Here is a 21341-nt window from a genome sequence, read left to right on the forward strand (position 1 = left end):
TGGCCATTGCACTAATGCAAACAGCCGTCCAAGTTAAGAAATATATGAAAAGGTACTTTATTTACACGCCACTCCCTTCATGCTCACTCTGAACTCATCAAGAGAGAGAGAGAGAAGAGAGAGAAAGAGACTTGCAGTTATTCTGAAAGACAAAAATACTTCTATGATCTATCCCTATTCTTAAGGTAATGTAGAGGTAATGTTGCTGCTTCCTGAGTGGACGTTTGCCTAAAAATTGCACTGTGAAGGACCTACAATGAGTCTGCGCGGCCGCTTCAGACACAACTCCGTCAATTTGCAATTGCGTTGCTCCGTGTATTCGTGATCGAGTTCCAAAGGTTGGTGTTTCGGGGAACCGTCGCGCCCCATCTGCAGTACCTCTGTGCCCCCCTGGTTGAGAACCACTGTATTAAACCAACAACTTTAACGTCATGTGGCCAGAACTTAACTTCCGGTAGACCTCCGCTACGAATCAAGTTGAATAGTTTTAATTCAATACAGTTGATATGCAATCAAATATTAATATAAATTGTTATATTATAACTAGGGCTGTCAAATGATTAATTGCGATTAATCGCATCCAGAATAAAAGTTTGTGTTTACATAATATATATCTATGTACTGTGCATAATAATTTTGTATTTACTAACACACACGTCCATGCACATATTTAAGTTTTTTTCTTTTACTGGTAAATATAAATAAATACATGTGTTTGTATTTATAAATACAAAATGAATATGCACAGTACATAGATATATTATGTTAACACAAACTTTTATTCTGGATGCGATTAATCGTGATTAATCGTTTGACAGCCCTAATTATAACCAAACACAAACCGTAAGTTAACTTTGGACTAGGTGTATGCGTCCGATGAAACCGTCTAGAGTCGTGTGGAACAGTCTCTCTCTCTCTCCGTCCTAAGGGGAACACTCATTTATCAGTACTTGATGGATCATCATATATAAATGGACGCAGACGGGTATATATAACAACAGTAAAGTCATTTGTGTGGTGAAATTGAATTCTCATCGGAGCTCATCGAGTGAAATATCACCAACAAGCAAAACTCAGTCATTCGTAGAAATGCTAATGCCAACAAGATAAGATTACAGATATAAACTGTGCGGAAGTTATTTTGTTATTGTCATATTGCACATTTGTTTTATTTCATTTGCGTTTACACCGTACACAGTTTAAAGCATTAGCAACAAAGTCATTATTATTATGTTTACGACGGACCTGCACACATTTATGTCGGTGAATGAAGGACTGTTGTCTATTCAGCTTACAGACTCTGTCACTGGATGGAAATCGCTTGGATTCTCTACCAGAGGAGTTGGGCAGTCTCGTGCAGCTCAGCAGCTTGGGACTTTCCTTCAATGATTTCCCTCAAATACCCGCAGTGCTGGAGCGGCTCTCTGTGCTGGACAAGCTATCCATGGCTGGGAACAGGGTGGAGACTCTGGACCTGTCCGGCCTGCTACGAATGACTCACATTAAGAGTATTGACTTACGGTGAGCTGGTAGAAACATCTCTATCACCCCGTCCACCTCATTTTTGTCCTAATTCTATCTTTCTATCTGTCACCTTTACGTTATAACTGCTCCGACTTTATGCATAATGCAAGATGAGTATTCAATGGTAACGTAATAAGATCACCTATCAGCAAATCACATCATTGACTACAGCACTGGATAGCCAAAATGAAAATTCTTTCATTGTGAACTCATCCTCATGTCATTCCAAACCTTGTAAAAGAAGATATTTTTTACATAGATACATGGGTAACCAAACAACATTGGCCCCCACTGACTTCTGTTCTATGGACACAAAACCACAGAGACATTTCTCAAAATATCTTCTTTTGTGTTCCACAGTCATCTACAGACTTTGAATGACGTTTTAAACGCATTTGGTATGATTGTGTGGCTAACACAGCAAAGAAGGTTTTTACGATCGTTCACAGTCCGTGACTGTGAGGTTTTTTCGGATTTTCTGGTTACTGGCTGCACCTGCCGAGGATTAGAAATCCAGCCGGGTTTATAAGGCAGAGCTGAGCCGTCGTGGGAACTTACACAGGGGCTGAAATGCTTCTTGGCAGTGTCGGCGGGGTGAAGGAGATACCGATGGATGGGGGTGGTCTAACACTGAGTTTTTTGCTCGATAATTCCACCCTTGACACACTATATTCCTCATATTCGCAGATGTCATCGGCACACCGAGTGCAAGCGGCATATGTGAAGGGGAATATAAGTTCACGGGGGGCTTAGAGCAACAGAACCCTTGTCCTTGTCATTTAGCAGTGATGGTCATTAGTGAACTCTGTCATCTTTCATAACAGGAAACTGTTAGTTTAATAGTCTTTGTTGAACAGATGGAGATGTAGTGGAACATAGATGAACTGTTGTGAAGGTCACTGCTCTTTCCCTCTCTGGATGCAATACACGATACAGAACTCATAGACTATTATCTGATCTCGCTCCCAGTTGTGGGTCGTTAGCATTTTTAAAGGAGGACAAGTAATTCCTAGATCTAAATCAATCAAACTAATTTGACAGGTGTTGAAAATAATGTACAGTCACATCAAGTCTTCTGATCATGTTAATAAATACAAACTGCATGCATCCCTATCAATAAGTGTCATTATATCAGAGAGCACTTTTCCAATGGTTGTTTAGGAAGACAAATCAACGTAAACACTAGTGCCGTCGATCGATTAATCGCATCCAGAATAAAAGTTTGTGTTAACATAATATATGTCTGTGTACTGCGCATGTTAATTTTGTATTTATAAACACATACACGGGATACATATTAAGGAAATATTTACATGTATTTATTTTTATTTACCAACAATTTAAATTATATATAGTATGAATGTTTATATTTTTCTTAAATATATCCATGAATGTGTACGTTTTATAAACACAAAATAAAATATGCACAGTACTTATTATGTGAACACAAACTTTTATTCTGGAATGGGATTGATCCCGATTAATCGTTTGACAGCCCCTTAAACCATTTGTATGCTTTCGGGATAAATAATATCTATTGCACGACATGCATCTTTTTGAAGTGGCTGTCGTATTCCATTGTAAATGAAAAACACAAAACAACACTTTTTTTTAAATCCCTATTTTGGAAGAACAATGAAGACCAGGGCTTTCAACGACATAAGGACAACTAAATATAGACATTTTTTTTTACTTTGGATGCTCTTTAGTATTTGTTATGGCTGACATGAAAATTGTTTTATCTTGTAGGTTAAATGGCCTCCGCTGTGTTAAAAGCGAAACCCTGGAGCCTGTGAAACATCTCACCCAGTTAGACCTGAGAGATAACCAGCTGACCTCTTTAGACCTGAGCCCGACCTGTAGTCTGGAGACCCTGTACTGTCAGCGAAACCAGCTGGGATCCCTCACGCTCAGCGGCTTCATGCTCCGCACACTCCACGCCAGTAACAACCGTAAGTGAAAACACTGTAAACAGGACACAAAGAGTCAGTTGTGAATTGGAAAAAAATCTGGTTTTTAGAAGACCTAAATCCATGCCAGCAGAAGACGCTTCCCCCGCCGTTAAAGTGTTTATTAAATATTTTGGCAAATTTGATTATTCTTCCGCTACTAAGACCGCTAAAAATATTTTCTCTGCAATTTAGTGTAGGGAATGTGAAACGAGTGTCTGTACACAGATAATGAATCAGTACTCATGAACAGAAGTCACAGTGTTATCTTCCACAGGTCTGAGCACAGTGAACATCTACCCTGTTCCCAACCAGCTAACACACATGGACCTATCAAGGTAAGTGAAATATTAACGTGTTTACTCCCACTGAGCACAAAACCGTTTCATAACCATATTTCCAGTGATAATGTTGTGCAAACCATCCAAATAATACCCAATCATAACATATTTAATGTGAATGCAATGGCAATTTTAAGATGATAATGTTAATGGCATTGGTACTAGTCCACTGTAACCAGTGTTGGGTTTGGTAGATTACTAAGTAACTTTAATAATGTAATAAAATTTTGTTCCCTTGAAGAAAGCAATGTAATATGAAATACTACTTAGTTATGACCTATTTTAACTATTACAGTGCTATCTTCAAGGGAACAACATTTTATTACATTATTAAAGTTACTTATGGTCACAACATACTGTATTTTCGAAAATGGTGTAAAAACTGGATTGAATCTAAATTTTGTCTATTTTAAAATTAAGTTAGAAACGTGTTTAAAGGGGTCAAATTGTGCGAATACGTGTGTTTCTGTGTCTTTGTAGTGTTATAATTTACCCAGACATGTATTAGAGACGGAAAAAATATGCATTCTTTCTAAAAGGCGAATGCTCAGCCAGACCTGCCTGAAACGCCTTGTGTAACCACACCCCCACAAATCTAAGTCAGTTCGTGGTTTGATTTGACTAAGACCGCCCAAATGTATACGCAAGAAAGGTGGGCGTACCTGTCAGTACAATTGCTTATGAACCAGATGTACCAAATATGGTAAGAGGCGTAACATTTCCATCAAACGCTTGCAATATTTGACCAATCACTACGCACTGGTTAACTAGCCAATCATAGCACACCTCGCTTTTCAGAGCGATGAGCTTTTTAAAAAATCTGTGCGTTTCAGAGAGGCGGAGAAAAAAGGGAGATACAAACATGCACAGTTTTTTCCTTAAATTGTGTAAACACATTCCATTACATCTAAAACAAACGATAATATTCGTATTAGACCCCTTTTAAAATTCACATGTTAAAAATCTACAGCCATGGCCGAAAGTAATGTCCATCTTTAGAAAAAATGAAGCCTTTGGCCTTTAATCAAATAGACGTTTTCAAAGCAACGACATAAACAAACGTTACAAACGCATGCCTGAATAAAATAAAAAATTATATAAATTGTTGTATTATCAGCCACTAGACAGAGCGATCAATAAACAGACCTTTGGGCCATGTGCATGTGTCCGATGATACCGTATATATACATTATACAGATATATTAAACATTTTGTATATTTTGCGTAGGTACATAGGAGAGAGGATCAACAAAATATTAACTGATATAACTGATAAAATTGAAGTCAGTCTATGCTTTATTTCTATTATTTTTGTTTTTCTAAGCATTTTTCTATAGCCCATATTCCCTGATATGTTGCAGTTTTCCTTTTTTGGCCCCAACATTTTGTTAAATAAACACGCTAACCAAGTTTAGTGTTTTCTCCATTTCGTACCATACCCCTCTTATTTTCATGCCTTACTCGAACCTATAATTTGTTATAATTATTTTATTAATGTTGAAATTTTGTCATTTTTTTGTATTTTTAATATATTTTTTATGACTTTTACATATTTTCCAACACTGACCGTAACAGTGTAAATAAAAATACGTCCACATGTTCGTTAGCTCATTTATACAGTAAGAGGCTCAGCGTGTCCTCTACCCTGCACACGCTCAATGTTCAATGCTTATACTCTCATGTAAATGGGCTTGAGTTAATTCCGATTTCTCCTGGATGATCCTGCAGGAATGTCCTGGAATACCTGCCAGACTGGGTGTGTGACAGCAGGAAGATCGAGGTGTTGGATGTCTCCCATAATCTTCTGTCTGAGCTGCCAGCCAGGTGCGAGAGTCTGCGTGTGTGTGTGTAAACTGCACCTTCGTCTCCCGCCGAGACTGAGAAAAGAGCCTGTACTCCTGCTTTTTATTTGAAAATCTTAATGTCAGCATTTTCTACTTATTTATTCAACAAATTGCCCATTTGATATGAATGATGTCAGTTGAACCGTCTGTCTGGTCGGTCGGCGCGACGTGAATAGATGCACAACAGCATTCATCAGCACAAGCTTGATGAGACGCTCTGGCATCTCAAAGCAAAGTGATGTTAAAGTCGCGCGGATGAAAGCGGCGACATTTTGGGCTAATTCCACATTTACATTCAGTCATTTGCATTTGAAAGAGCTAAAAGCCGTGCGCAAATGAGATAATGTGGGACGTGAAGTTTGTGCCACAGTCGGGACTGCGAGTGTTGCACTCTTTGCTTTGCATGAAAATGATGTGTTGGTATTTTAGAGGAACGGTTTACACGAAAGTAGAAGTTCTGTTTTATGTTCTCAACCTTATGTTGTTCCAAACCTGTATTCTATTATTTTATCTGTGGATAACTTGCATTCCTATGCACAATGCAAAAGAACACCTTTTGAAGAATTTTGGTAACCAAACTACACTAGCCCCCATTGCCTTCCACTATATAGACACAAACCGCTGAGACATTCCTCAAAATATCTTCTTTTGTGTTCCACAGAAAAAAGAGTCACATATACGTTTTGAATGACATGAGGGTGAATAAATTATGATTTATTTTATTTTATTGGCTGTTCATTTAAGGTCGGCTGGGCATTGATGGTTTATTTGCTGATGTGTTTTGCTCACTATGTGGACAGCAGCTCATTCTTTCACGTTCCTACCATTCTCTCAGACTCCTGAGCAGCCTTAGTCTGCGTAAACTGCTGGCCGGCAACAATAGGTTGGAGAGACTGTCTGACCTGCTCGACCACATCCCGCTGGAAACACTCGACCTGCAACACAACAAGTTGAAAGAGCTGCCAGAGAGCTTCTTCTACAAGGCCTTAAAGTAGGTCACTGCCTCCTTCTGTACTCTCTCCGCTCCTCTTACTCTCCGAGCTATGCTGTACTTTTCCTCTCTCTCTCTCTCTCTCTCTCTCTCTCTCTCTCTCTCTCTTTTTCTCTCTTCCTTTCTCTGTTTTTCTCATTTTCTTGCACTTTCTGCTTGTGACAGGTGCAGCTGTCTCTCTCTCTCTGTCTCTCTCTCTCTCTCTCTCTCTCTGTCTCTCTCTCACTCTCTCTCTCTCTCTCTCTCTCTCTGTCTCTCTCTCCTCTGTCTCTCTCTCTCTCTTTCTGGAACACTCTGGAATCTCTTTAGTGATCATTAGTCTGTATGGGTTTTTGCTTAACTTACACATAACACTTTTTTAACATGACAATATATTTGCCTACTAAAAATGCACAGCCAATTCTGACACATAAACAACGTCTATGGTGATACAAATGATAAAAGCATGTGCTTGTTGGTGGATTTTACATGACTGATATGGTTATACATGTTCTGGACATTGTAGGATGAGGACTCAGTGAGACGAAACAGCCCGGTGCACTTTCATTTCCTGTGGCTTCATTTACTCGTCAGCCATTAAGCATCTCTAATGCTAAACGATGCACAGCCGCTCTGAGACTTTGGTTTTTCAAAGATGTTTTTTCAAGATGTTTGTTCATATAACAGATTTTTTGTTTACTCATTGAAAATAAGTAACTGTATTGAAAATGATCAATTACTCTATTAAAGATCTGCTGTATTTATAGAGGATTGCTTGACATATATAGCTGCACTGACGTCGGTGTGTTTATATAAACTTTACTTCTGTTGCCAATTCTGAGAGCTTGTGATTCAAGCAAATGTGTTTAGTATCGAACTTTGGAATGTAGTTTATCCTGCACCGGTTTTGCAACAGACATGAATGATGCCTCGCATCAATCGGCTTGCTGGGTCGAGGTTGCTTTTACTGAGCAATTAGATTCACAATTTTACATGATTAAACTGGCAAACATTTTTAACTGCAGAAGGAAGCCTGAATCTTTTGACTTGGGGATGGAGCTTCGGGATGACTTGGGGATTGCAACCACATGGCAATTCCCTGGCCCCAGCCACAACATCCAAGCATCATGGCTGCGAGTTCAGAATAGATTTTTAATTGAATGCCTTCAAATGAACTTGCCTTTATCTTTTCTTCTCTAATAGTTTAAAGTATCTGAATGTGTCTGCCAATGAACTGGAGACAATCCCACCAAGCAGCCAATCAGAAGAGAGCCTAAGCACACTGCAGGAGCTCTATCTCACAAGAAACAACCTGAATGAAAACTGTGCCGCTCTACTGGTGGGCCACCAGAACCTGCGGGTCCTGCATATGGCCTATAACCAGCTGTTGTCCTTCCCTGCCAGGTAACCAACAGCGCCTTTGTAAAAATGTGAACTAGATCAATTTCGGAGATTTCGGATTAGAAGTCGACGTGTTATGTTTGTGAATGTTTGTAGTAAACTCAGTAAACTGGAGGCGCTGGAGGAATTGAATCTGAGTGGGAATAAGTTGAAAGCGATTCCCTCCACTGTGTCCAGCTGCAAGAGACTACACACCCTCATCGCCCACTCCAACCATATCAGTGTGTTCCCTGAGGTCCTTAACCTGCCCGAGATCAAGGTTAGTGTGTCGTAGGATGACCACATGTGAGCACAAACATTGCAGGGTTGTTTAGAGTCAGGCACCGTAGTTTCTGGGAGCAAAAACAATCGACAGTTGTCAGATGTATGCAGTAATATCAATATATAACTATTATTTTATGGCTTACGGAAAGTTTAGATGAATTTGTAATGTAAAATATTTAAAATAGTGTTTTATCAAGCAGCTTTTTAGTATCTCACCACAATATTATTTTTAAAGAGATTGTAAAGCATCTATTCTCGGCTCTAATTGGCTGTTTTGTGCTTTTCATTATTCAGTCCAGGTCATGCATGTAAAAACCGTTGTCTAATGAAAGAAATTAATTACGTTTTTGTCTGCATTTTCAAACATTTCAGCATACGTCTTTAGATGAAAAGAATGTTACGTTACGTACTCATTTCAGTCAAGTGACCCTGAATATTTGTATTTTATGTTTGATACTTTTATGGATATTTTTATGCTTGAATATTTAAATCATTCTTAGTATTCACACTTTATGTTTGTCACCGGGTTTTGGAAATATTTAACCAATAAAAAGTATTAAAGAGTGCTTGTCAACTTTGACCACACAGTATTTAATCATATCAAAAACTTAAGTGTTTTTCCCCTTGTTTTGAAAAACGAATTTGTTCATCCTAAGTTTCAGAAGGACAACAATGAAACTTAGGTCATAAGTGATATAAAGAATATACATCTAAAAAATTGACTTGTATCTAAATCACTAGAAATAAGTGAATCAATGTGACACTGAAGTGTTTCCTCGTGTCCAATGCGCATCGCACAATACTCATTATTCAATCAAAATGTTTTTAATCAAATTGTTGTGCTATAATTTGTAATTAAGAAAATTGTGTTGCACTACAAAATGCGAGTTACAAACATCTAAATGATGTAAGATCTCAGGACACCCCTTAAATTTTTATCTTTTTTAAACTGTAAGTGTATATCGTCTAAAAGTATTGGATGTTTACCCGCAATATTGGTTTTTCTGTGTGTGTAGCTAGTAGACGTGAGCTGTAATGACCAGACGGAAATCCTGTTGCCGGACTCTCTGCCCTCCACACTACAGGAGCTGGACCTCACGGGCAACAGCAGTCTAATACTTGAGCACAGAACACTTAACCTCTTCAGGTGAGACACGACAAACAGCGCTCCACACCCCAGACCTGTCTCCTCTCATTATCCAACTGATAAATATTAATAAGCTGTTCGTGTACAGACAGACCCAGATGGTTAACTGCTTTTTGTGTCGGTTTTCTCTCTCTGTCCACCTGTCTGTCCTCTCTATTCCAGTCACATAAGTACTTTGAAGCTGGACCAGAAACCAGCTGTGACTGCGGGAGACGTGCAGGGCACGTCCACCCTGTGGGATCATGGCTACGCTGAGATGTGCGGTCAAAGGAACAAGTGAGTAATGTCTGCAGACGTGACGGATTCAGAAAGAATAAGTGTGTGCTAGATATAATATTATAATTTTTCACCGTCATGACATTGTAAACCTGTATACGATTCTTTCTTCTGTGGAACACTAAAGAAGATATTTTAAGAAATGTCTCCGTAGTTTTGTGTGCACACAGTTGCTTGTTATCAACTTTCTTCAACATATCTTCTTTTGTGTTCTTAAGAAGATAGAAGGTCATACAGGTTTAAAATGACAATTTTCATATAGATGCTGCAGTTAGCTAGAGGTAAGAATAAACAAGGATCTTGTTTTTAAATGCCGAATGCTTCCCATAGGCTTAAACACGTTTCTACATGTTTAATGTGACCTTCGTGTGCCCGGCACCCCCTGTGAAGGTCATTACCTCCACGGTTTCAAAGCAGCTGGGTTCAAATGTCCAATCCTTTCTTATTGCCCTTCCTTCGCTGCGGGGATCACTTTTTGTGTGTTTGTCAGAGAGAGTTTGTATTTGCGTATCCATTACCATTTGAATGTGCTTGTAATGTAATCTAGAAAACAAACATTTTACAGTAATTCATCTATTGCGATCGGGTATTTGCTTTCTTTATGTGCTTATTAGGTTATGTGTGTCTGTGCTGGCCGTGGATCGCTTTGGGGATAGTACAGAGGCAGCTTATGGGATTTTTGATGGTGACCGTAATGAGGAAGTTTCCAGGCTACTGCAGTGCACCATGGGAGATGTGTTATCAGAAGAGATACAGCACTCCAGCGTGGACAGTGTATACATGTGCAGCACTTTTCTTACGTCTCATAGGTGTGTTTTGGATTTAATCAAAATCAGACTAAGTGTTGATTAATGGGAAAAGATCAAAAACATAATATGCTTTAAAGGTGCTGTGTGTGATATTAAGGAGGATAATGACAGAAATGCAATATAAAATACATAACTATGTCTTCAGAGGTGTATAAAGACCTCACATAATGAAGCGTTATGTTTTAATTACCTTAGGTTGAGCTATTTTTATCTACATACGCCGCGGGTCCCCTAGATTAATTTTGCCATGTTGTTTCCAGAGTAGCTCTAAAGGGACTATCGTTCTACAGAGAGCGTTTCGTAAATACGTTATCCCCTGCTTCAAAAGGGATGGGTGAGCCATGGAGTGAACTGTTACTTGCAATTTGCAACCTCTGAAGTCTCCACATTGCACCTTTAAATTGTTAAACTGACAATATAAAAAACAGGAGTACATTGATTTTTCATCTGGGGCCACCACTGCACATTTAATATTTTAAAACCATAAATGATATGAATCTGCAACGTAGAACATCGAAAAAAAGGACACGTTGCAGTGTTGCAAAATGATCTTTATGCAAAATTATTTAAAATATCAGTAGTGTTATGAGCAACTAATTCCACATGTGCCCGGATAGCTAAACAAATAAAAAGTTCATTTTTCTTATTTCTGCAGAAAACTTGGCATGGCAGGTCAAAAACTAGGTGCCTCTGCTTTGCTCTGCTACATCCATCATGAGTCATCTGAACCCGGGAGCTACTTCAGCCTCACCGTGGCCAACGTGGGCACGTGCCAGGCTGTGCTTTGTAGAGATGGGCAACCTCTCGCCCTCTCCAAGGTTTTCAGCCTAGAACAGTGTTCTGAGGAGATGGAGCGTGTCAAACTGGCTAAAGCTATCATTACCGAGGTATCGATTATGTTGAATATCTGATGCTTTATCTGATTTCTGGCTTTGCTGGAAAACCCACCTTAAACTGGTTAGCTTTGCTCATGAGCTTTATGTTCTTATCTGTAGGATAACAAGGTGAGCGGCGTGACGTGCTGCTCACGGTTACTTGGCTGTTCCTACCTTTTTCCTTGGGTGCTTCCCAAACCCTGTGTGCACACGGAGCCTCTGTGTTCCCAAGACGAGTTCCTCATCCTAGGAAACAAAGCTCTCTTCCAGAAGGTTTCCTACCAGGAGGCGGTAAGCACCGTGTTAGCCGTCAGAGACCCACGCGCCGCTGCCAAAAAGCTCTGCACGCTGGCACAGAGCTACGGCTGCCGGGACAATGTCGGAGCTGTCGTGGTGGCATTGCACATCGGGGAAGACAGCTGTACGTGCGAGCCTCCCCTCTTGACTGCGGAAGCTCGAGGACCACCGGCTCCTACGCCTTTACCGATCACAGTATCCCCCGGAGACCCCGCCACCCCGTCGTCGAGCAGCGGCATTGTGTCAGAGTTCAACAGCGAAATGTCCGCCTCGGAAGTAGGCAGCGAGGCTGGGTCCACGGCATCAGATGAGCACCCATCTTCAGGTCCGACTGCTCGCCCAGAACGCCGCTGCAGTTTGCACCCCGCTGCTACGTCGTGTAACGTAGTTCCAGTGACGAGCTTGGGGCCTGGGGCTCATCCGGCTCTCTTTCAGCGCCAACCATCCAGCGCCACTTTCTCCAGCAATCACTCCGACAACGGACTCGACAGCGACGACGAAGCTCCCTTGGAGGGCGTTATCTCGAACGGGAGCAAGCTAGAAGTCGAGGTTGATATTCACTGTTGTGCTTTTCAGCTGCGCTCCGGACCGTCGGAAAGATCCAAGGACCTCGATGGCCGCCATGACCTGCGGGGCTCGGACTTTCCCAAAAGCAGAGTGCGCCGCCAAAATAGCGTGGTGGTTTCCGCGACCAACGGATGCCTGCTGGCTGTGTGTGGGAGGGAGATTACAGACCTGAAGAAGTCTCCCTCCACCTCCAGCCTTTTTGGAAAAAAGCTATCCAATGGCTCCGTAGTGGCTCTGGAGGACAGTCACAATATCATTGAAGTAGCACTCGAGGCTCCCAAAAAGAAATCAGGGTATTTTGCCGCCCCAGCTCAACAAGACCCAGAAGATCAGTTGATCGTACCGCCCAGTCTGGAACAAGATGTACGAGAACAGCTGAGAGGGCCATAGTCCGGTAGTTCCAGGACCACCTCCTCCTTCGTCACCGCCGTCGGCAAGAGACCCTAGCTGGGACCACCCTACCACCGTCCTGCAACAGGATGTCTATGACACAGCTCTGTAGCAGGACGGCACCTCTGTGTCATAGTGCCACATCGAAAGGCAAGCTCTTGCTCTTCCTGCCAAGGAGATATTGTAGTTCTTATTTAGCGCCGTCATCGCGTGTGGGTCCCTGCATGTGCATTCCTGGGCCGATCCGTGGTGGCGCAAGCCATGTCCGGATCATAGAAAGGAAGAAAGTGCACACGTTTCAAGACTGATGAAATCGTGAAGATTGAAGTCTTGAAATACACAGGCTGTTTCTGACCAAAAACCTCTGCACGGAGGACCTTATACGTCACCATACATGAGCTCATTAACACATTTGCCCTTTATTGCGACGGTCACAGGCTTAGGTCGACTTCGGTCGGTTTCGGTCATCACATTTGCCTTCTGGCGCTAAATGCTATCAGCTAAACTGAGACCAAAAGATGAGAAAAGTGCCTCTTGAAGATTAAAAGATGGGTTTTAGAGAGGGCGCAGTGTTCTCCGAAGGACAAACAGATCGCTGTTATGCAGGAATTTTTTTGAAGTTGTGAGTTTGCTCTTCTGAACTTCTCACTTGCCTCCCGACAAAGCCATGGGGACGTGAGACAACAGGAACCCAACATTCAAAACCTGCGAGAGAAAAGATGGAGGTCAGAGAGAGAAACTCATAGTGAGAAGACTAGAAAGACCTCACAAAACCTTAATTTGAACTGTCTCGGGTTGTTTCAAGTACTTTTGAGTGTGCCATGAATATGACAGAACTCCATTGCATCACGGCGTGAACATGTCTCAATATTAGTTTTGCTGTAGGTGATTGAGCTTGAGTTTATTTTCATCTCATGGAGAAAAAAAAGTGTATGAAGATGTACAGGGTATATTATGTTGTATTGTGCTGCGAGTGTGGAAGAGTGTTCTTTATTTTGCAATGCAAGTGGTATGCTTAAGAAAAAGTATTTATAAAGTTTTATTTTAATAAGAGGATCTAAAGAATGAATGGGTCATTGGAGTCAGCCATTGCCACAATCAAATCATAAGGGAATATGTGCAGGAAAGCACCATGCTCGTGAGGGGACACCTAGTGGTGATTATTTGAAACAACAGTCATTTTGTAATGGTCTCCCTGTGTATAAAGCAGGCTAGCAGATTGTGAATAATGACCTTTCAATAATACATTTAACCTTTTCATTTAAAACTGGAATTAAAAACAGGAAGGATTTTTTCTGTTAGATTTAAAATGCTGCCACACAAAGTCCACTATTCCATTTGCCAATGTATGATGTTCAGGCCATCAGCACATATTTCACATCATGATTAATCCATACACTCATTATGTTTATATCATATTTTTACATGCATAAAGAAGCCAGAAACAGTTCCAATGGACGTTAAAACGTTGATGTACGCAAAACAAACAATGAATTAGCATCCACATTAATAATGTTTTTGACACTTAAATTTCGAAATTCTAATCAAATCTACTTATAAATTATAGGTAAAGATTTATTTTTGCATTCAACTGTTTTCTTCACTGTCATGTGCATGCTATTTGTGCCAAATGTGCAAACAGATCTGTGTTTGTGTAGGAGAAAAGTAGCAGCATGATAAAAATTTGAAGCCCTGCTTTTACAGTAATATCTTTATCTTGGAAGACTCTTGAATTAATAGTTTACCGATATAACATCTTGTGCATTTTGAAATCTTTGGAAAGACACGTTTGTCTGTTATATTACAATTAGCTGCTGACCAGAAGCTGTAGTGCTTGTGCCAAACGACATGTAAAAGTGGCATTTCAAATGAGGTACATTTTATTTTATGTTAGACGAATCTGGTATGACATGTAGGTTTTTCTGCATTTGCCTTAAAACTGGTCTGCATAATTCACTTTTGACTTTAATTGAGTTGCAGTTCCAATTTTGCTCTTAAATATGTGTAATATATTTTGCTGGAAATCGCAAAGATCCCAAGAAATCATTTAAAGATGTATGCTTAAGTACAGTATTGCGCAATAATTTAAAGGGTTCTAAACCGTCTAATCATTTTATAGAAAGCTCAAAGAATCTATAAACATATTTCATCAGCCAGTTTGTAGATGTCTCGCCCTGAGATGCTTTTAAACAGCATTGAAGGAGTTTTGATTTATTCTGAACACTTATTGGCTACTTTCTTCATTATTCACTTTAAGTGAAGCCTATCGAAAGCATTTTATTGAATACAATTTTAGCTTTCTGATTAGAAATAAATTGACATGTTTGCACAATTAGATTATACAGCCGTCATCAAGCCACCTTACTAACAATCCAAAGGGACCTTAGACCTGTTTATTCCTATGACATCATCTGCATTACTTGATGTTGTAAAATGGTCGCATCACTTAATTTGATTAATCGGTATTATCTATTGAAAATAAATCCTAGATCAAATATGAGAAAATAATGGGAAAACTATTGGCATAAATATGTGTTGGCGTGTGAGGACAACAAAACTATGTTGTTGAACAGTGTCATTGTGTGGTATTCTGTCTATACTATCATCATGTTGAAATGTTTAATTGCCATATTTGGACCACCGTTATGTTGTATTGCTTAATCAATTGACCGAAACTTGGTTAAACTAAAAGTTCTTGGAAATACACATTTTCTGTGCATTTCAATATATTCAGGATATATTAATATATTGGAGATATTAATCCATTGAGTTTACGTTCATCTGTCAAAAGCACCTGCTATGATGGGACTTAATAATATGCTTAAGGGGGAATAAAAGCACAGTTATATGGACACACTCTCATTAGATGTTATTTTTGACGGAATATTTCATTATTTATTATATTATAGAGGATATATAGATTGTTAGATGGAGAAGTGGTTGCGCAACACCACAGAGAATCAGTTTAGCAGGTTATATTTTGCCTTTAAAATGACCCTGCTCGGAAATTTAATACAATTTATAATCATACATATTTTTCAGTGTTGTTAGTTAATGGTGATATGTGTTATTATTTAATTTTTTAATTTATTAATTCCACAAAAAAACATTGCTGTGTTTGAGCTTAATAGCAATGTCTCAACCTGTGAGTTTGGGAAACTACATACTTCTGATTTCATCACACTCTCACCTTCGAACCACTGTTTGTCTCACGGTGTATACAATGTATGCAGAAATGTGTATTTTTTTTCCACACCGTGTCAATCTTGATTTCTTTTACTGTATGTGACACTGAAAGCATTTACCATTAAGTCTGAAAATGTGTGCAGTGTGTGAGAGAATGGTTGGTGGTGCATGACCTGTGTGTTGTAGAAGATAATACTAGTTAGAATGAAGAAACACTTTGTTTAATCTGGTGTATTAATGGACATTTGCACATATTCACGGTTCGTTTTGAAAAGACATGGATTCAGATGATGTTCCTGTTGTTTGACATGTGACCAAAGCTTGATCTTGTCATTATTTGTCTTTTTTTTTTCAAGAGATGCTTTAATATGTCCTCGCGATGCCAAGAAGCTGAGGTTTATTTTTGTACTTCATTGTTTCATGCAAATTCATAGGTCCTCTAGGATTAAAGGTCTATAGTAAACTGTCACCCATCTAAGTACTATCTTTAAAGATATGTATTTAATGTGAGAAGCATGCCCTCTATAAATGACTATATATACATATAAATACATATATTATATAAAGAATATATAATGTGATTATTTGTACAAAATGTACATTTTCGTTTATATGAGATTGTTTTCATATCTAAAGCACTGTATATTCTATTTTTAAGTTTATATTTAAGCATGCAGTAAACTGCTGTTTATTTTCATTGCGGTGAATTGTTCATTGATTTAGTTAAACAACATGTGAGGCCTCTTGCTGTTTGCCAGCTAGGACTGTACTTATTTGGATTTTTAGAGCGAGTGGTAAATCATTCTTTCATTTGAGATGCTGCTACAGTATGCTTAGTTTCGAGCAGAAAGCTGTATTTTTAATTAACTTTTCAGCCAAGTAGCAATAAATTTTTTACTGTGATATGTCTTACATTTTTTTCCATTTTTACGAGGCTTGTGTGTCCTTATTTTTTCCAATGTCAAGATACTGTATAATAAAGGATATCAAAAACAACAATTGATCCACATTTAAGAATACAAAAAACGTTGCTTGATACATTAAATCTTAAACATATAATAGTGGTATTTAATACAATTGTGTTTTTATTTATTGATAAATGACTGTGAAGTATACATATAGAAACAATTAATAGAACTTCATACTGTATGTGAGACATTTGTACAAAAAAGCATTAAAAACATGTGCAAAAGACAGTTATGTTAAAAATGAGTGCCAACTTCTGGTCATTGTTTATAAAATATACATCAGTAAATCAAATCTATTTCTAACATTGTAACACCAGTAACTAAAACATTAACATGTTTTATCAAATCTCTCCTCTCAACATTTGAACTTCTCAGAGGTTTCCGTCTTCTGTCGGTCTCTGCTTCATCTTCCACACTCTTCTGAATGCTCTGATGGCCAGCACTGCACTCAAGGGATAAATAATAATTCCTAGCACACCGAACAAGCCCCCTGCTATGTCTGCCCCATGCAGATTGCACTCGAATCCCCTGTGACCTTTGCTGTTATACATCGCTTCCCTTTCTTTACAGATGGTGTTGCTGTAGATCTCCTGCAGCTTTATGAAGTAGAAAGCCACGGCGGGAATAAAACCAAGACCTATGAGCGCATCAACCAGTGCTTCGGCAAGCAACAGAGGAGGGAAACGGTACGGCATGCGAAACACTCCCAGAGCCAACATGGCACAGGCGTAAACCATTAATGCCCCGCCGCATGCCATGCTGAAGACGTAAGGCGGCAGCTTGAGCTGGTAAAACCGTTTATCGAGATCCTGTACCTTCTTAGCGTCGTCACCAGTGAACGCATTGGCTCCTCCGTAGTAATACTGGTACAAACCGCCCAAGCTGGCGATGTCCTTGTATTGACCCGAATTGCTGTGAGAAACTCCAGAGCAGATGACGATCAACAAGTTTAGGAAGAATTCCATCACCTGACAAATGCCTACAGAAGATCAACATAGAGAGTGTCAAATATAACTTTGATACAATACTAGACAAAGGTTTGGTTAGTTGGATCCTTAAATAGATTTACCTCTGCTTGTGGTGATGTATCTTAAGTTGTAAAGTGCATCTCTATGTTGTGGTTCACTGTCATCATAGTATGATGTTGTTGTACTGGGCCTACAAATCAACATTTAAACACAGCAGGATATCAAAGAATGTCTTATAATTCACTGAGCATTTTAGAAGGTGCCATTACTTACGCTGCCTGATTATAATGTCTGTCGTCCTTGTGTATACGGGGGTCCTCCCTGTGTGTGTAAGCATCTACATGTTTACTTCTATGGCTCTGTGATTTACCCTCCCTATCATGTGGTGTTCTTTCCTCTTTGTATCTTGCATCCGGTCTGTGATCCCGTCCCCTCTCTCCAGCTCTCCGTTCTTGACTCAAGTAGTCTCTGTTCCTTTCGTTGTAATGCTGCTTTGACTCCGGCATTGCCTAAGAAAAATGATAATTTACGTATTTTTGGTTAATTGTGTGACAATATAGATAGTGCATGGATATTATTTTGTGTTTAAAAAAGCAATTGTTTCTCAACAGTCTAAGTTAAACAATCACCTTTAGATCTCATTGCCTTGATGCATCTAAAGCAGTGGTTCCCAAACTTGGGGACCCCTAGGACTAGAAGGTGCCCGAAGGGACAGTTTTATATCACTTTATAAAATATAGAATTTGCCATAATAAACAAGGTTACACGAATTGAATTATTGAAAAGGTTCTGGTTTGAGATTGTAAGTTTGAGACGAGTTTTGTGTCCTGCATGCAAACATTTTGATAAAGAACGAGAAACTGTGATTTAAAGAGACCGTTCACAGGTCGTTACAGTTAGCCAAACTGATGTGATTGAGCTTTAACAAGTTAAAAACTTCTTGTGGTTTTGCGTATTTGATAAACGTAATGCTGTTCAGGTCAAATCAATATTATGTGCATTTATTCGGGAGCTTTCTCTCGGTCACATTTCCTGAATCTCATCAAAGTAAAAATGACACAATGATAAGGTATGTAAATCCGAATTGCAACTCATTAATAAAGCAATTCATTAGCCCGTATCTTACCTTCAACTCAGAATGAACGAAATCAGCCTCTGAATTGGTGATTTATCAGAGTTTCGGTCAGTTGTTGTGAGTTGTACACCTGTAATACCTTTCTGGCTTTGACCCCGCCCTACAAAAGCGTCATAAGAGGTGTGCTCGATCTCAAGCGGCGCTGAGCAGACTGATCGGTTGATGACGGCATAGTACCGCTGGGTATCGCGGTACTTTGATGTCACGTATCGATCAGTCTGCGCAGCCCCGCAACACGCCTAAAATTTACATAAAAATGGAAGTTAAAAGCGTTTCATTGTAAAAAGGTCTAAGAACAGGAGCCATCTACAATTTAAATGTAAATATTAAAACGTCTAAATCAATGTATTTATAAAATATGACCAAGGTATATAAAGGGATATTTCACCCTAAAATGAAAATTCGGTCGACCTCTAGTTGTTCCAAAACAAGCATATATTTCTTTTTTCTGTTAATCACAAAGAAAGATTTTTAGAAAAACATGAGATTTTTTGGGCACCATTACCAAAATAGAAACAATACAAATTTTTTGTATGTCCCAGAAATCTCATTTGCTAACATTTTTCCAAGATTCTTAATAGTAAGACATAACATAAATGAAGTACATATATCAGGAACAAGTGAAAGCGCTTAGTCGTGCAATATTTTCAGAAACAATGATAACGACAGCAGGCCTCCTTTTAAAAAAGCATCAGAAATTAAATCTTCAGGGAAAATGTTTACCAAAATAAGATTGATACAAAACAACTCCTTCATAGTGTGTAAACTAAGAATAATATTATTCACATTTTTTGCTTCATGTATTTGAACGTGCGCGTCATTTTCGCGCGCCCACCCTCCTGGCCAGACGTCACCGCGCGCTCTCGAGCCACTCGCAGTCGCAGGCAGCGCCACACACAGGCGCGAGATAAAGATGGCGGCGACGGTGGGTGAAACAGCGTGATATGCTGGAGTAGTGGCGCTGAACTCGAGAAATACAGCTGTGTGACAAACCATCGCAACATGGTAAACATGTCACATTAGGTGTTTACTGGTAAAACCAAGTACCACAAACTCACCTCACCCCCCTTCCCCCTGTGAAAACATTCATCTTGTAATCGCGGAGAAGCCTCACCGGGAGCATGGCTTCGCGGAGTAATCAGGTAGGGGACACTTTTTGGATCTTTTGCACATGCTCGTGTCAAATACAGATCATACACTTTAGGATAATAACATATTACAAAGTGGCTGTTCGCCCCACGCGATGCTTTCCGTGGGACTCTAAGGTATGCGCGATATGTCATTGTGAAGCTCATTGAATCATCCTCAGCATGCTTGCAGGCCCACAGCCTCACTCACGCGCGTATTCGAGCCTCTCACGTTCGCGCAGCTAGCTCGAGCAGGCCTCGCGAGCACATTGCAACAGTCACGTTCAGCTGTCACCAGGCCGCGCGTGAAGGTTTGCGGGCGAGTGTGCATTTATCCGCCAAGAGTTTGTATGTGACCCGCTCGCGCTGCTGCAGCGGCCTGGCCACGCGCGTGCTCATTTAATAACGGTTATATTAGCAGGCTAATGTTTACCTCAGTGAGAACATGCGACGCTTTTGATGACATTTATATCGGATTTTACACTTCTGACACGCGCGACCGAATGTAGTAATAGAGTTTGAAGTATGTATGTGAAGTGTCTGCAGTTAAAATAAGTTGAACGGAATCGTGGCGTTTGCTTAATGCAACGTTAGTGAAATAGGCCTGTTGATTTGGGGGGCGGTATCGCTTCCCGTCGCGATTCTCATTCAAACTCTTTCGTTAAAGTTTTTCAGCATATAACGCTAGTTCGTTTAAAACGACACTTCGTTACCCTCGCGTGTTTTCATTCGCCGCAGACTGTTTTTTAGGCTTAAAGTTAGCTATAACTTTAAACGTGCTAGCATGTGAACTCTTCTCGTGAAGATGCTACATCATTGTAGCTCACACTGTTAGCCACATACTGGATGGCAATGTCAGTTTCAAGCACTTCATTGGCATTGGACATGCAGTATGTACATACATGAAGAAAAAACCCTAAGATTAAGTACAAATTGGGAAAAATGTATAGGCTGCTAGTATGTTTATTTATTTGACTGATACTTTAAGCCGAATAAAATAAATGATACATTTAACCCCCAAGAGCTGAATGTAGCAAAATGTAGCCATATTAACATCAATACTAATGCATTTACAGAAACAAACTGGTCTTTTTTAAGTGATGTCTTCAAAACCTGTTTACTTTCACTTTAATGCCATGTGGTACAAATGTGTGGTTTCTAATGGCGAGTATTATGAAATGTTTTGACAGGGTCGACTGTTGTGTTAAAATAAGATGCCTAGATTTACAAAGCTTAAACGTTGTAATAATTTTTCGCTTTGTTTAGGCTACCTGTCAAAATAGTTCGGGGTATGTCACACAAC

At 39.6% G+C, this 21341-nt stretch overlaps 3 protein-coding genes across 5 annotated transcripts in view; 2 read left to right on the top strand and 1 right to left on the bottom strand.

The window, feature by feature from the left end:
* Positions 1–16829, top strand: part of phlpp2 (PH domain and leucine rich repeat protein phosphatase 2) — a 47243-nt gene extending 30414 nt beyond the window's left edge. The window contains 13 exon segments of the mRNA XM_056747406.1: positions 1291–1521; positions 3274–3476; positions 3751–3811; positions 5543–5638; positions 6494–6649; positions 7832–8032; positions 8126–8288; positions 9310–9440; positions 9603–9716; positions 10331–10525; positions 11181–11412; positions 11521–12645; positions 12647–16829. Coding sequence (XP_056603384.1) covers positions 1291–1521; positions 3274–3476; positions 3751–3811; positions 5543–5638; positions 6494–6649; positions 7832–8032; positions 8126–8288; positions 9310–9440; positions 9603–9716; positions 10331–10525; positions 11181–11412; positions 11521–12645; positions 12647–12766 — 3028 coding nt within the window. The 3' untranslated portion in view covers positions 12767–16829.
* A 70-nt stretch (positions 16830–16899) lies between these two features.
* Positions 16900–19045, bottom strand: marveld3 (MARVEL domain containing 3). 2 transcript variants are annotated; one of them, XM_056747422.1, is made up of 5 exons: positions 18903–19045; positions 18171–18285; positions 18050–18096; positions 17878–17966; positions 16900–17787 (listed from the first exon to the last, which is right to left on the bottom strand). In XM_056747422.1, the coding sequence occupies exons 2-5, from the start codon at positions 18186–18188 to the stop codon at positions 17180–17182; spliced, it is 762 nt and encodes a 253-aa protein (XP_056603400.1). In that variant the 5' UTR covers positions 18189–18285; positions 18903–19045; the 3' UTR covers positions 16900–17179. The 2 variants fall into 2 exon arrangements, with proteins under 2 accessions (XP_056603400.1, XP_056603398.1); XM_056747420.1 differs by having other exon boundaries at positions 18050–18285; positions 18903–19037.
* A 738-nt stretch (positions 19046–19783) lies between these two features.
* usp10 (ubiquitin specific peptidase 10) overlaps positions 19784–21341 on the top strand; it is a 33023-nt gene continuing 31465 nt past the window's right edge. For both annotated transcript variants that reach the window (XM_056746014.1, XM_056746023.1), the window contains exon 1: positions 19784–20053. In XM_056746014.1, coding sequence (XP_056601992.1) covers positions 20033–20053 — 21 coding nt within the window. In that variant the 5' untranslated portion in view covers positions 19784–20032. The remainder of the gene's footprint in view (positions 20054–21341) is intronic.

Source organism: Triplophysa dalaica, chromosome 1 (assembly GCF_015846415.1).
Source record: "Triplophysa dalaica isolate WHDGS20190420 chromosome 1, ASM1584641v1, whole genome shotgun sequence".
Taxonomy (NCBI): Eukaryota; Metazoa; Chordata; class Actinopteri; order Cypriniformes; family Nemacheilidae; genus Triplophysa; species Triplophysa dalaica.

Coding starts and splice junctions, on each gene's coding strand:
- marveld3 (XM_056747420.1), bottom strand. CDS start 18,282: ATGCCGGAGTCAAAGCAGCATTACAACGAAAGGAACAGAGACTACTTG. Junction 17,967..18,049: donor AGACATTATAATCAGGCAGC/GTAAGTAATGGC, acceptor GTTGATTTGTAG/GCCCAGTACAACAACATCAT. Junction 17,788..17,877: donor ATACATCACCACAAGCAGAG/GTAAATCTATTT, acceptor GATCTTCTGTAG/GCATTTGTCAGGTGATGGAA.